General features: G+C 32.3%; 4 protein-coding genes across 4 annotated transcripts; 1 reads left to right on the top strand and 3 right to left on the bottom strand.

Moving 5' to 3' along the window:
* Positions 1–22: 22 nt before the first annotated feature.
* DFA_01051 (putative phosphatidylinositol phosphate kinase) lies at positions 23–2,434 on the bottom strand (the record flags this gene model as incomplete). The annotated part of the gene is made up of 6 exons (XM_004358969.1): positions 23–100; positions 174–530; positions 604–903; positions 999–1,546; positions 1,630–1,672; positions 1,775–2,434. The coding sequence occupies 6 exons, from the start codon at positions 2,432–2,434 to the stop codon at positions 23–25; spliced, it is 1,986 nt and encodes a 661-aa protein (XP_004359026.1).
* Positions 2,435–3,292: 858 nt separating this feature from the next.
* DFA_01050 (uncharacterized protein) lies at positions 3,293–4,753 on the top strand (the record flags this gene model as incomplete). Its single annotated transcript, XM_004358968.1, has 6 exons — positions 3,293–3,312; positions 3,555–3,792; positions 3,859–3,985; positions 4,055–4,117; positions 4,200–4,604; positions 4,689–4,753. 6 exons carry the CDS (start codon positions 3,293–3,295, stop codon positions 4,751–4,753), a joined length of 918 nt encoding a protein of 305 aa, XP_004359025.1.
* Positions 4,754–4,981: 228 nt separating this feature from the next.
* Positions 4,982–11,516, bottom strand: smg1 (protein kinase; the record flags this gene model as incomplete). The annotated part of the gene is made up of 10 exons (XM_004358967.1): positions 4,982–5,528; positions 5,611–5,758; positions 5,826–7,598; positions 7,666–7,837; positions 7,924–8,490; positions 8,551–8,726; positions 8,844–9,213; positions 9,294–9,694; positions 9,777–9,972; positions 10,050–11,516. The coding sequence occupies 10 exons, from the start codon at positions 11,514–11,516 to the stop codon at positions 4,982–4,984; spliced, it is 5,817 nt and encodes a 1,938-aa protein (XP_004359024.1).
* Positions 11,517–11,794: 278 nt separating this feature from the next.
* On the bottom strand, positions 11,795–14,850 carry DFA_01048 (regulator of chromosome condensation domain-containing protein; the record flags this gene model as incomplete). Its single annotated transcript, XM_004358966.1, has 5 exons — positions 11,795–12,527; positions 12,599–13,627; positions 13,718–14,264; positions 14,332–14,718; positions 14,844–14,850. 5 exons carry the CDS (start codon positions 14,848–14,850, stop codon positions 11,795–11,797), a joined length of 2,703 nt encoding a protein of 900 aa, XP_004359023.1.
* Positions 14,851–15,186: the final 336 nt, after the last annotated feature.

The following is a 15,186-nucleotide window of genomic DNA, read 5'->3' as shown; positions in this document are numbered from 1 at the left end:
CATGCTACCTCTACTACTACTACTATACAATGATCGTATCCAAAAAGTCCTGGAATCTTTCAGCGTATTCATGTGGTGATACAGAAGAGATTTCATGTTTCTAGAGAGAAAAGTAAAAAAAAACATTATTATTATTATTATGTACACCACAACTTTGCCTTCATAGTACTTACAGATTGGGCACCATATTTAATAGTTTTATAAGTATGTTCGAATTTCTTTCGTATGCTGTACAACATCAAGATATCGATGATACCCATAAAATAAATATCTCCATTTGGATTGCCGTCCTCACCAACCGATTTTACACCTCCTTCATCTTGTTGGAAACTACCAATATAAAGTTCTTGAGTATCGAGAAGAGAAGATTGCTCCATTCTAGTCCTACTCATATGAGGTGAGTTTTCAACTGTATCGCTGCTTTCTGCAAGAAGATGATGTCTCGAAAGAGATGGAGAAGGTGGTTCTCGATCTGAACAATGAATTCCAACCAATAATGAGTAATCCATAATATTTAAAGATTCCAATAACTAAATAATAATAATAAAAAAGAATAATTAGAACCAACAAATAATATTATTTCTTTTTTTTTTTTCAACATACTTTGCAATCCTTTTTAATTTGATCAAGAAAAGCAACTCTTTTAGTTTGGCCTATACAAATTTTCTTTCCACTATTTCTAAAATCGATATCCTTGAATGTGACAGTGTCTGATTTCTTTTCGTTATCTGATGCTTCTCTTCCAATGATTGAACCCTTCAAATCATATCTTTGATGTATCTTTTTTTTAGTTGGGAAATTATTACCCATAACAACAAATCTCACTTGTCTTCCTCCGTGTGGTTTGACTCTAAATAATCCAAAAAATCTTGGTAATAAGGTATTTGGATTTTGAGTTAAATGCTAAATAAATAAAAAATAAAAAAAACATTGTTAATAATCTTTTTTCTTTCTTTTTGTTTCTTTTTCTTTTTTTTTCTTTTTTTCTTTCTTCTTACTTCTGTATAAGCAGGTAATAAAGATCTTAATAATTTTGCTTCATCTTTTGGAATTGTTTTGATGATAAACTTCATGTCATGAGAGAAAAAGAATAGTGAACCTGATTTTCCAGGAGTTGGAAGCTCACGAAGTGCATTTTCTCCATTCTTTAATGTGTTGCAAAGCGATACAAGGAAATCGGCTTGATCGATACCAAAACGATAACGAAGATAACGGAATGCCATTGGACAATAATCTTTGAATTTGAAAGGTCCTGTTGAATGTGCCTCTGTTTGAGAGGTACCTGTAGAGTCGAATCTCAACTCTTTTGGTGACAGATAAAACTCTGCCTTATGTTTAAAGTCTTTTGGTTCTCTTAGCGTGTGAAATTGTCCACTACTCGAAGAACCAGCTATATTATTTTTTCCAACTGCATTTCGAATACCAGTTTGAATGTTCATCATCAACGCCCAACTTGGATGTCCCTTGTAAATAATATCTCCAATTAAATTCTTTTTATGTTCCAATTTTATACTTCTTGGTCTAATATGTGATAATCTTCTTTCAGCTAAATATAAATATAAACAAATAATATTATTAATATTGATCAAATTATTGACATTGTATATAGTATTAGAATAGAATACTTACGTTTTGTTTTGGGTTTGAATTTACCGCTTTGTCCCAATTTTGACTAGAGAGTAAAAAAAAATGAAATTTTTATAAAGTTAGAAACGTCGTCAACTCCTATGATCTTTTTTTCTTTTCTTTCTTAGTCTATATAATTTCTATTTACCTTTCCTGGTGAATCTGTGAGTGATTTATCTTGATCTCCTTGTGTCAATTCTATCTTTACAGAATCTGATGAAGAACCCATGCTATTATTCATGAGTTCTAGTGGGATATTATTTAGTTGATTGGTGGATGATCTAAAGTTGGTTGGTTCTCCATTGGCCAAGTTTGGATTGAATAGTACTTGTGGAACATTGATTTCACTCTTGTTAAAAGATGATTCCTCTGGTGCCTCTGGGTTTTCAGCCTTTGGAACTACCTTTTCATTGTCTACAACATCTCCTACACTTCCATCCTTTCTCTTTGTCTCTCCTAATTCATCGACGATGATTTTCGTAGATGGAGTAGAGTCGGTAGAAGTAATAGGTGATGTTTTAATCTCTACAGTGTTGTTGTCTGATGTATCAGAAGTTGTAGTTGATGTGGATGTGGTAGTAGTTGTAGTTGTTGTTGTTGTTGTTGTTGTTGGAACTACTACTACAATTTCCTCATGCTCTTCTTCTTTATCTTTCTTTTCATCAGCTCCATCACCCTTTGGCGATGATTCGATGGTCTGAGAGGTAGGTAACTCCCCAACATGATGATTATCTATTGGTTGTGCCTCTAGTGACATTGGTTGTTGTTCAATTATAATAACGTCTGATACTGTTGTTGAACTACTCATTTAATATCAATATGTGATGATACCTAAATTATTATTATTATTATTACAATGTTAAATAAATTATGATGTGATGATGTGTATGTGGTGGATATTCTTTCTTATTCTTTATCAAACTATTATTGTTATTATTATGATTATTATGTTGATTTCAAGATTTGTACTAAAAGTAATACGGTGATGATGATGATGTTGATGTTGATGTTGTTGTTGATGTTGACTACTATACTATACTACTCTTAATAATTCTACTGCTACTACTAATGTTACAAAAGATATCGAAACGTTTGGGTTGACTCTGTACCTAATAACAAAAAAATAGGTTAGGTTTGGTGCGTTTGGGGGGATTGCTCACAGAGAGTGGTGGGATAATTATGATAATTTTGATCCAAAGGAGTGCTGCTTCGTCAAACTTACTTTTTTTTTTTTTTATCTTTTTCTATTTGTCTTTAAATTCTGTGAATCTTTAATACTAATACTAATAAGCAAGCAAACAAACAAACAACAAAAAACTATATAGAGTCTCTACTTGCTAAGTAAATGTCGGTATAAATCTAATAGTAGCAGGGATGATCAAGTTGGTGCTACCAGCAGACTTTTCACAAAACAAAACTTTTTTTTTTTTTTTTTTTCCACCAGTCGTAAACAATGGCGGTTATTGGAATAGCACATAACGAATGAATGGTGCACGTCATGGATTCTATTGCTGCAACGAAAAAGGTCATCTGACAACACATTCTTTGATTTTTTTTGAAATCCAAAGGTACCTGTCCAAATACAGCAAAATATAAGTTCATACCCTCGTGTACACTTTTAAGTAAATAATATTAATATCTCTCTCTCTTTGCCCAACATAGTAATATGCAACATATGTCGTCGCCGTATATAGTATATAGTATAGACTTGTGTATATCCAACAATTGATTCAATATAAAGTACGTTTCAGTCGATCAATTAAACATCTTCGACATGATAAAAATCGCAGAAAGATGCTGAAATTTTCATAGACAACCTCTTTGAAGATCAAAATGAGCTAGCTATTGCTGTGTCATTTCTTTGTTTAATTTAACTTTTTTTAGATAGATAGATATAGATAGACAGATATTTGTATACAAATATAAAGTCGTTCACAACTATTCAATTCAATTCAAATCATATCATCATCAATCATGTCACTCAATCAAACATTGATAAAAAGATTAACATTACTTAAATATCAGAAACCACAATATGTAAACATTGCAGAGCGTGAAGAGTTTATAGACCTTGTAAAGTTCCTCTTAGGAAAATATGGAGATGATCAACACAGTAAACAAGTCGTTCAAGATACTTCAGATCAATGGGAAGAGTTATTGATAAAGGTACTTTAAACATCATCTGACACATAGGCATAAAATCAAAGTACTAATTACATTAAAACTACATAGTATTTAAAGAATATAAAGTCACCACTTACAATAGTTGATACACAACAACTAAACGATGAAAAAGAAAAAGAAAAGGTTTTAGATTGGTTGACAATGATTTCTGTTAAAGTATTTTATAAATCTAATGGTATGTTTTGTTGAGATAGATTTAAAGATGCAAGGTTCCACCAACTAATAGGTTATTTAATTATTATAGCCGATCAAATACATGAAACTAAATATAAATGTTTACAAAAAATGAAATTAAAGAATTTCGATTGTAAGTTATATATAAGATTGATAGAACATTTATTATTATTATTATATTAATGGATAAATGGATTGATTGATTTATTTTTTAGGTTCACAAGAAGATTTAAAAGAATCTATAACAAAATTGGCAACATTATTTAATATTCCAAGTGGTGGTGATTTGACACAACTTTTACATTCCATCATTAGAATTGCAGAAAGAAAGTTTGTTGGTTTACCAGAATTAAAAGACGATAAAAATATTGAACAAGACAATACCGATAATAATAATAATAATAATACAACCAGTACGACTAGTACAACTAGTACAGCAAAACCCAATCCAATTCCAGCGATTACTGTTGTAACTTCAAAGGGTGGTAAAGTGAATGATGAAGTTTATCCATTGGGTTTTGATTTACATAACGATAAGATGAATACCGTTGCAACCATCCTCCGTTTACTTTATGTTTCAGATTTAAAAGAAGTTCAAAATAAGATTAATGAAGTTTTAGGTTTGTACAAACAAATTTATTATTATTATTATTATTTTTTATAGATTATTAACCTTTTTGTTATTATTATTATTATTATTTTAGCTTTGGTACAAACTTATACAGCAGATCCACAAACAAACTTTAAACTTGGTGTTGTTGGAAGATAATAATAATAAAAAAAGCCAATTTGGAATGGATGATTAATTATTATTATCCTATTTGTAAAACAACAAAAAAAATTTGTGATTGTTATTAATTGTGTAGAGAGTAGTCTTTTTCAACAAATTTGTGTTTGCAAGTGGTACAATTTACAAAAGAGTTCTTTGCAGACTATTCTTGTTTTGAGAATTCTATTTGTATGAGTGGATAAAACCCAAACTATATTCTTTGAAAATCTATATAAAGGGAGTCCAACCTTCATACATGGCAGATAGATTTTCAATGTTTTTTGCCTCTTTGATAACCATTTCAACTTGTTTCTCGACTGATAGTTTTTGATCAGTTCCTTCGAGTTTGAATCGAACCTGGTTTGCAACTGCCAAACCTTGAATACTTCTATTCTCATTGTAATTGGTTTGCTTGTTTGGTACAACTTCTTGTTTGGCGTCACTTTCCATTGTATCATCCATATTCTCCATGTTGAATGCAACAGAGGATGGTTCATCGTCATCACTTGATGGAGATCCATCACTGTCATCTTCATCATTGTCATCATCATTTGCAGCAGCCACAGAGTTTGTTCCAGATCCCTTTAACTTTTGTTGGTCTCCTCCTCCTCCTCCAGCTGCAACTGATGTTCCTCCTCCTCCTCCTCCTACACCTCCATCAGTCACAACATTATCTTCATTTTCTTTTGCAATGATTTCATTTTGTTTAAATTTCCAATCATACAATGGATCATAAATAAATGTTTCCAAAATATTTAATAATGTATGTTTGTTTCTAAATGAATGTAGAGAGATAGATAGATTATTATTATTATTATTAGCAAAAAGATAGTGACCAAATAATTTATGATTCATACTTTCTTAATAAACCTAAAACTTGAATACATGTTTCAGAGAATGTACCATTTACACCAGTTAATCCCAATGCATGTTCAATGATTTGAGTCATTCTAAATGGTACCTTTTCAGGTACTTTAAGTTGTAATCCTTTTTCAAAACAAATATCTGAAAAATTTAGAATTAGTATATTTCCTTTCTTCTTTCTTTTATCTTTCTTTTTTTCATTACTTACTATAATCAATATGAACAACTTCACCAGTTTTTAAATCAATTAAAATATTATCTAAATGTCTATCACCTAGACCAATGACATAACCAACCATTGACATCAATGCAAGAGATCTAGAGAATGATTGTGTTTTGAGGAATAGTTCAGAGGTTGAACAACTGGAATACCACAATTCACGTGATAGCAGCCATTTTGGGGTCTCGTTGACAAGGTCATTGTAGACTTTGATCAATACATCCTTGGGCCATTCGGATCTATGTACTCTGGAAATACCACGTTCGTTGAGAAGAGGAACGAGCTTGTTGTAAAAGAGATCGACGGGTCTGACAGATATACGTGGTGCTTCCTTTGCTTGTTGTTGTTGACTGGCATCACTCTTGTAGGTGATCTCATTACGATACCAATTCTTGTAGAGTGAGAATAGTGGTACGGCACTTTCCACCCACTGGATGATACCCGAGCTCTGGCTGAGAGGTACGACCGCATAACTACGCGTTCTGAGGTTACGCAAACTATTGCACTTTTTGTCAGTGATCAATAACTGATCGACAATGGTCTGGAACTGCATGACACGTTCGTCGAGATGCAAATCTTCCCTACCTTTGAGCAAATAAGAGTAGGACATACCATCGCTACCGAGGAACGATATCTTTTTAGGTTTGGTCTTGGTTGGCAGCAGATAGATGGTCGGTTGGACCGATTGGACACGCACGTCGCTTTGTCCAAGCCCGGGCATTGCTATTTGGGATGGATGGAAATCATAAAGCTGGGGACTGATCGAATAGAGGTCGAGATTGGCCAGACGGTTGAGTGCAAAGTGTTGGATCAACTCTTGTAGCGATACGAATGGGTTGGATGGTTTAGTCTGCTTCTCGATACATCTCACCACCTTGTTGATAATCTCATAGTGAGTGCTTGCAAACCACTTTTCGTGAGGTGTGTTGCACTGTAGGAGCAGAGTGGTTGATAAGAGTCTCTTGATCTTGTCCAAGACGGGTTGCATCAAACTGAGGTTCTTTCGTTTGAGCTTGGAGTTGAGGTTAGGAGTCTTTGCCTTTTTCATTGCGGCATATTCCACATTCCACTCTTTGATGTGCATACATATCCAAACGTGTATTTGTTCCATCAATTGGTGCCAGCTATCGTCCCATAGAATGGTGATATTCTCCAATCCCTTGATCAACACTTCAGTCTCTTGAACAAGTGTAGGACACTTGTCCAACAATTGTTTCTTGATCAACCCAATTGAATAATCTTTTTGTGGATTATAATTTTCAAAAGAGTTTGTTTTCACATTGTTGTTATTGTTATCAGACTGTGATTGTTGTTGTTGTTGTCTTAATAGTAATTGTTGGATTTGGTGTCCAACCATTGTAGAAAAGACAATTCTATTTGGATCGGCCACAGAGATGGCATTGAGAATATCAATGATCACTGATTGACTGTATTTTGAGCAATGTCCAAGTCTGGCAAACATCTGTGGAATAATGTCATAGAAGGGTGTGGCCGACACTGATTTGATGCATCGATCAAAGTTTTCTTGCAATTGGTCGCCATGATTCACCAAGAGGTTGAATATCTTTAATGTTGTTTGGATAGTAGATCGATCTGTATTATACTCTAGGTATTTGAAATAATTGTCGATTGCAATCTTTAGATACTTTGTTTTTTCAATTTCACTACAATGTTGTGATTGTTCAAAAGCCCAATCACCATATGAACTCCACATTTTAACATTTTCAGGTGTTGTCAAAGTTGCCTTTTTATAATATGATTCTAAAATGAATGAATAAAAGTATTAATATATTGTTATGTGGCTTGTATTTGATCAAAATTAACATACCAATATCAGTTAGGTCTGGTGATAAATTTGAAACATAGGATTGGAAAACTTGATTATTCTTATTGGCATTATAATATTTAATCAAGTGTAAATAGGATTTTGTTTTAATGGCAGAACTAATATTCTCTGGGAAAAGTCTAATACTATTTAATAAATCTTGGAATGCTTCAACCTAAATATTAAATATTAAATATAAATATATTGTAAGTATGTTGTATTTCTATTTCTATTTTTTTTATCTGTTTTATCTTTTTTTACCTTTTTATCTTGATGGTATTTTAATTTAATCTTTTCAAGAAAACAAGATGGGGAATGACTTTCTAGAATGGCATTTAATAGACGATGACAGAATCTATGATTCGAAGTTTTTCTAGAGAGTTGAATTAATTTCTCTGTCAGAGGGATATTGTAAAATAGAATATCGTTGCGATGTTGAGTTTGTGAGATGTGGTTTCTAGTACGACGTAGTCTTTCCAAATATCCAATCATTGGTTGTTGATTTGTGCATTCAGGCAATTGTTTAGTTTTCAAAGTAGTATTTAGAGTGGATGTCAAATTTGAATTGACACCATTCTCTAATTCATCGATAACTTTTAGCTGTGAGATGTATTGGAATGCTTGAACATTGGTTTCGAATCCAATTACATCTAAAGAGTCTTGAATAAGTGTTTTTGATCTTTTAATCAATTCTCCAACTTCACCTTGTGCACTACTACTACCACTACCACTACCACCATTTATCGATTGATCTTTTTGTATAATCATAATAGATAAAATTAATTCATCAACTGCCAATAAATTTCCTATCAATCCATTTGGTTCCTTCTACAAAAAATAAATAAATAAAAAGAATAATATAAAATTATGTTTTTTTGTTTCACATACATTTAAATCAGTAGTACATTCAGTTACAAATGGTTGTGAAGATTCTATATCACCTTTGGCAAAAGATGATAAAGTTTTCAAATAAGAATCCTTGTAAACCATTTTAACATTTGATTCTTTAATCTTTTCTTTATACTTTTGAATGAATTGTTCCATTTCTTGAAAATCAGATAATTCTATATATGATTTAATAATCTAGGAATGAAACCATGTGTTAGTAATACTAATTGTGTTTGTTTTGTTTTTTGATTTGATTATATTTACATGTTCAACAATAAAAGGGAATGATAAACTATTTGGATTGGTAGTAGAGATTAAAGGTGTAAGAGATAAAATAGATTCTTCAAAGTGTTGTTTTGAACTTTGAATCGTTCCATTGATCCATGGTGATGATAAAAGTGGTAGTGGTTGAGGTGATTGTGGTTTTTGAGGTGATTGTTCACGTTTGATATTCTCGCTCATCGATAGCATTTGTGCACTATTTGAAAGATTCGTAGTGGTTATAGTTTGATTATATTGATCGATCCATTTCGATAGACCTATTAGCGAATCTGCTTCACCCAATTGTTGGAATGCATTGGCAAGATGAATAATACAAAATTCTAGTTCATAATGTGCATGAGCTGGATCAACAAATCTACCTGCTCTTATATCATTAATTCTCTAAAAAAAAAATATAGATAGTTAATATATATATATATAGGCTTGGGGTATTTTCCAATCTTTTTTTATGATCTATTTACCAATGTAGCATGTCTAATGATATCGGGTGCAGAACTACACAATATACTAGATTTTAATAGATTGGTTCTAATTCTTGAGAACCAATCTTCGCTAACTCTACTATTTAATTTAAAAAATAATATTTCCTTTGATGATGGACCAGGTAGAATGACAGATCCATAGGCCGATGAAAATATTTGTTTTTCGAGTGAATCCATAAACAAAAGCATCAGTTTAATCTTTCCAAAATCCTTTCTCTCTCGAATCAGTTGGAGTATGACCTTTTCAAATATTTCAAATGTCTGTACACCTGATCCAAATGCAGTCTTTAATCTATTGTTAATACAATATCTACCACATTCCCACATGGCCCAATACCAAATTAATACACTTGATGTTGTAATATTTGATTCAACTTTTTCTACAAAAATAATAATATTAAGTATTTTGGGGACAACAACTATTACTTTCTTTCTTCCTATCTTTGTTTGTTTGAAACATACTTTTATCAAGTCTTTGATTCTCATTTGCTAAAATATGAATAATATTAAAACAATAGAATTGATCCAAAAGACTTTTTGTAATATCTTGTTTTGATATTGACATGTTATTACCAGCTCCATAGATCCATTCAAATATTCTTTTAAAAAAATCTGCAAATGGTTGTCCAATGGTACCTTGTGATCTCATCAATAATAACTAAGGATGAATGAATAAATGAATCCAATTAATAATCACAGATATCTGTGTACACTTGATATTATATTTTTACATACTTTATAAGGTAAAGCAATATCATTAACTTTTGAATTCTTTTGATAACCAACATCTATATAGGAAGCAGTTTTTGGTAAAAGATCGAGATAGCTTTGCTTGACAGATTCATCTTTCAACTCTGATAGTTTAAACAATGCCACTGATATTACTCTTCGACAGTGATTTGCATCGAGGAGTTGTTTGGTAACCAGTTGTTGAAAGATTGATGGTAGTCTTGTTTGGATGGATGTACTCTGTACATTGACCAAAGTAATTAGTTTTCTAAAGATGTCTTTGATCAGTGATGCCGATGATTCAATTACAGCGGCATTGTTGTTGACCGATTGCTTTGACAATAGATTTTGTAAAAGATGTAGATTTGCTTCCAAGGCAGCTCTACTCGCTCCCGTTCCAAGTTGTTTCATTTCGTTAACAATCACCTGTCTCAATAATTCTTGATTCATTCCATTGAATTTAACCAAAACAACCATTTGTGAAAGACATGTAATAATAGTTGGAATGATTTGATTATTTATCATTGTTGTTGAAGCAGATGAAGAGTGACTAGTATTATTATTATTATTATTATTATTATTATTATTGTTTAAAATATTCTTACAAGTATCATACAATGTAAAGATATTGGTTTGAATAGAATCACATTGAGATGGTACATGTGTAGCAATCTTTGTCAATAAATGTAGATTATAAAGTATCACTCTTTGATAATATGATTCACTATCTTCAAATGGTAATGTATTTGGTCTTTGATCGACTGTCTTTGTAGTTGTTGATGGTGATGTAGTTGTTGGTGGTGATGTTGCTGTGTTATTTGTGGTGGTGGTAGTTCTCTTTAATATCTTTACCATTGGTGATATTGATTTGATTGATGTTGTAGTATGACGGTGATCATTACCGTTACTAGTATGATTATTATTGCTATTATTATTATTATTTACATCTTTACATAGTTTAAGAATATATTCATTCTCATTATCAATGATTGTAATTATATCTTTTAAAATGGTATTTAATTCTTCTCCATTATTATTATTATTACTATCATTATTACTATTACTATTACTATTACTATTACTATTATTATGGTTTTGTTGTTGATGATGTTGATTGTGTTCTTCAGAAAGGTTGTAAATGATTGAATTAAAGGTCGATACAACAGCTTCACGAATATTATTCTTTGGATGGAACCTATTTGAGAATAGGTATTCTACATTATCCAATGTTATTATCTCTGCTCTTTTAGTTGACGATGCATTTTGTTGTTGTTGTTGTTGATGATGATCTACACTACCAAGGTTTGAAGCTGAATTACTCTTTGATATTAGAGTAGCAGTAGAATGTGGTATATAAGGTTCAGAGAATGGTGATAACTCTTTCTTTAATGTTGTTGGTGTTGTTGATGTTGATGTTGATGTGGATGTGGATGTGGATGATTTATTAGTACTGCTACCAATAATATCATCCATCTAATAGTACTAAATATACAATGGTATGGTTATACTGTTGCAGAAGAAGAATGATTATATTCTATATATAGAGTTGAGCTTCTTCTGTTGCAGCTGTGACACAATAGGTAGGTACTAGTCGTCAACTATATTATAATCTAAAAATGAACTTTTGTCACAAACTTATGAAAATATTTTGAAAATCAAGCCAAACATGGAAGTCAAAGATTATTAAGGTCGAAATAAATAATTTATTAATTTTACTTATTATTGTTGTTATAAATATACAGGGTTGCCTATTAACGAGTCAATGTCATTATATAATTTGGTGCTTGACCATAGTTGGCAGATGCGTAATGATCTAATTCTCTGATGAGACTAGGTGAAGCACATCGAATCACTTTGAGTGTTTCATTGGACTTGTTAAATACGTTGAAATGTTCGGGTGAAGAGGCAGATAGTTGTGAGATGGTTTCCATACAGACAGACTTTAATCTCTTGGCAAGGAATCTATCGGCCACTTGTAAAAGTAGACAAATATTGTCAAAGGCAATCTTGGCATCTTCCAATGTAATGATTTCCTCTTCTTCCTCTTTTGGTGATGGTGGTGTTAATGGTGCATCAATAGAACTTGTTGGAGATGTTGACAATAACAATAATTCAGTTGCCATTTGTTCTTGTCCAGATGCACCAGTTGCAATAGTAGTAGTAGATGGAGTTGGAGATGGAGATTGATTATTATTATTATTATTATTTGATTTTTCTTGTTGTTTTTGTTGACTTATAAATAATTTAATCATTGAATTGTTTGATTGTACAATTTGTCTGAGGTAATGTTCAGTGACCAACTTTAAATCTTGTACCATGAATCGATCGGCAAGACACAATAAATCAACTGCATTGTCTTGATTGACAATACTATCATTACTACCATAAATATATTCAATCATTGTCTTGAATGTCTCTTTATCAATATCATCTCCAACTTTGAAATCAACTTGATCCTTTTCTCTAAATCCACATTCAAACATTCTTCAAATGAAGTAAATAAAAGTAAGTATCTAATTAATTGATTAACTATTTCTATTTGTTTTTATACATACGTTTTAAAATAAGGATTTCTTGAAGCTAAAATACATTTATGAGATGGGATAATATCAGAACTACTGATTAATTGAAAGTTGATGTCGGTGTAGTCGAACGATCCAAGATGTTGAGTAATGTCATGTGAAAAGGTTGATGGTGGGATACCCTCGGCCATACGAAGACGATAGTTGTAACGAAGACAGAGACTGGCAAGTCTGGACACACCCCATTTCACGGCAACGTCTGCCAACTCTTTACGGAGATGTGGTGGGATGACCAAATGATCGGTGTAGAGATAGGTTAGGAACGATGTCCAAACTTGGTATTTGACGTTGGCAATGGTGATTTGACGCATTGGTTTATCTTGTCCACTCAAATCTTGCAACATACCATATCTCTTGTCGAGCAAGATAGTTGAATACAATCTTGGACATCTCGACTTGATAATGAATTTGTTGGCATACACCTTTTTATCTTGTACCAAAAACACAATATCACTATGTTTTTTATCATTCAACAAGTTACGATAGTCAAATGCAAAGGTGGTAGTATCGGTTGATCTCACAACCAACGAGTGTTTTTCACCGGCCGATATAGATGAAACAATTTCACCCGACAATGCTGGTACTCTTTGTGGGACCAATTGGAACTTGCGGTCACCAAACCCAAGACACCCACTTGCACCCCAACCCCAACTATAGACATCGTTGTCCTCGGTGACGACAATAGTATGTAAATGACCACATGTAACTTGTTTGACCTTGACACTAGCCAATGCCTCTACTTGTTGTGGCACAGCGTATTGAAGATGTGCCTCTCTTTCATTGCCATTTCCATTGCCACCTCTATTCCAATCACGGTATTGGTTCTCTTCAGTTGCACCCAATTGACCATACTCTCCATGTCCAAACGACCATAAACGACCATCAACAGTCAAAGCCATTGTAAAATTGGCTCCACATGCAACTTGTCTAACTTTTTGATTTAATTGATCTGCTTCACTAAATGCTAATACTTTTTTTGGATGTAAACATGATTTCAATTTACTAAACAAAATAGAAATAGAAGAGAAATAAATAATGTTAATATATGTATGTATGTTTGTTTTGTCTTTTGTCTTTTTTATTTTGACATACCCATGACCTAATTGACCAAAAACACCTAAACCCCAAGTAAATAGATCACCTTGATCAGAGATGACACCGATATGTTGACGACCACAACTAACAGAGACGATATGTACATTGGTGAAAAACTTTACTTGTTGTGGTAGACCGTGAAACCATCTGTCACCAAGACCAAGTTGTCCTTTTTCATTAAATCCCCATGTGAATACTTTGCCAGATTTGGTGACAGCTGCAGAGTATGCCCAACCTGCAGACATATCAACTACTTGTTGATTCTTGATTGATCCAACCAATAGTGGTGTCAATTGAACGCGATCGACAATCTTTCCAATATGTTTACCTTTTTGTTCGTTTTGACTGTCGTCGCCGCCGCTGCCAGCAGCTGCGTCAAATTCTTCATCCTTGTTGGTTAAATCCTCTGCATCTTCATTTTGTGCGCTTTGTGAATTAACATTACTAATATTCTTTGATGTTGGGTCATATGCTGCCTTGTCTCCACTTAAATATTGTGATAATGATTGTTCTGCAATTCTACTTGCAAATCCAATACCTTTCACTAAAAAGTAAATAAATTAAAAACAGTATTAATATATATACTCTAATTTGTTTGTTGTTTCACATACTTTCAATTAAACCAGATGGAGCTTCAAGACCTTTAGCAGACTTGTCAATCTCATGTAATTGTCCCCATTCATATATCTTGCCAGTATCGGTGAGAGCAAGAGAGTGAAAGTTACCACAAGCAACTCTAGTGATTCTTTCGTGAGCCAATGCAGTGATTACGTTGGGATGAGCGGTATTGTATTTCTCTGGATGTCCAAGTTGTCCTTCACGACCTCTTCCAAAACTATATACATCACCAAACTCTGTCACTGCCAAACTATGTGCTTCACCACACGCCGACATGACTATTCTCATACCACTCAAATTCTGAATGACAGATGGATCAAGATGATCCTTTTCCAATGCATGACCTAATTGTGATTGTTTATTTACTCCAAAACTAATAACTATGAAATAGATAGATAGATAGATAGAAAGATAGAAAGATAGAAATAGATAATAAAAATATAATTAATTATTATATTTTAAATTAAAATTAAATATTTATTGTGTTTCATATGACATGACATACCTGACATTTTGATATTTTATATATGATATAGATAGATATATTTGCTTTGCTTATGTTTGTTTAAAATTACAGTAGATTTGATTTTATCGATATATAGTAGTACTCTTTAAATTAAAAATTAAAAAGTGATATGATATATGTGTGTGAATATTATATTTGCTGCTTTTTGCCAGTGTGATATATATAAATAAATAGTTTGTTGTTGTTGTTGTTTGAGTTGTAGAATTGTATTGAATTGAATAGAATAGAATAGATTCTCTACTTTATAGTAAATATATATTTTGATAATGACCAATCCATTTTATATCAACAATATTCGCGCATTCAAAAAATAAATTAAAAA

The sequence above is a fragment of the Cavenderia fasciculata genome (genome assembly GCF_000203815.1).
Source record: "Cavenderia fasciculata unplaced genomic scaffold Scf_Dfasci-F-a-25c12.r2-5, whole genome shotgun sequence".
NCBI lineage: Eukaryota > Evosea > Eumycetozoa > Acytosteliales > Cavenderiaceae > Cavenderia > Cavenderia fasciculata.
The sequence above is the reverse complement of the archived record's forward strand: the minus strand, read 5'-3'. Positions and strand labels throughout refer to the sequence as shown.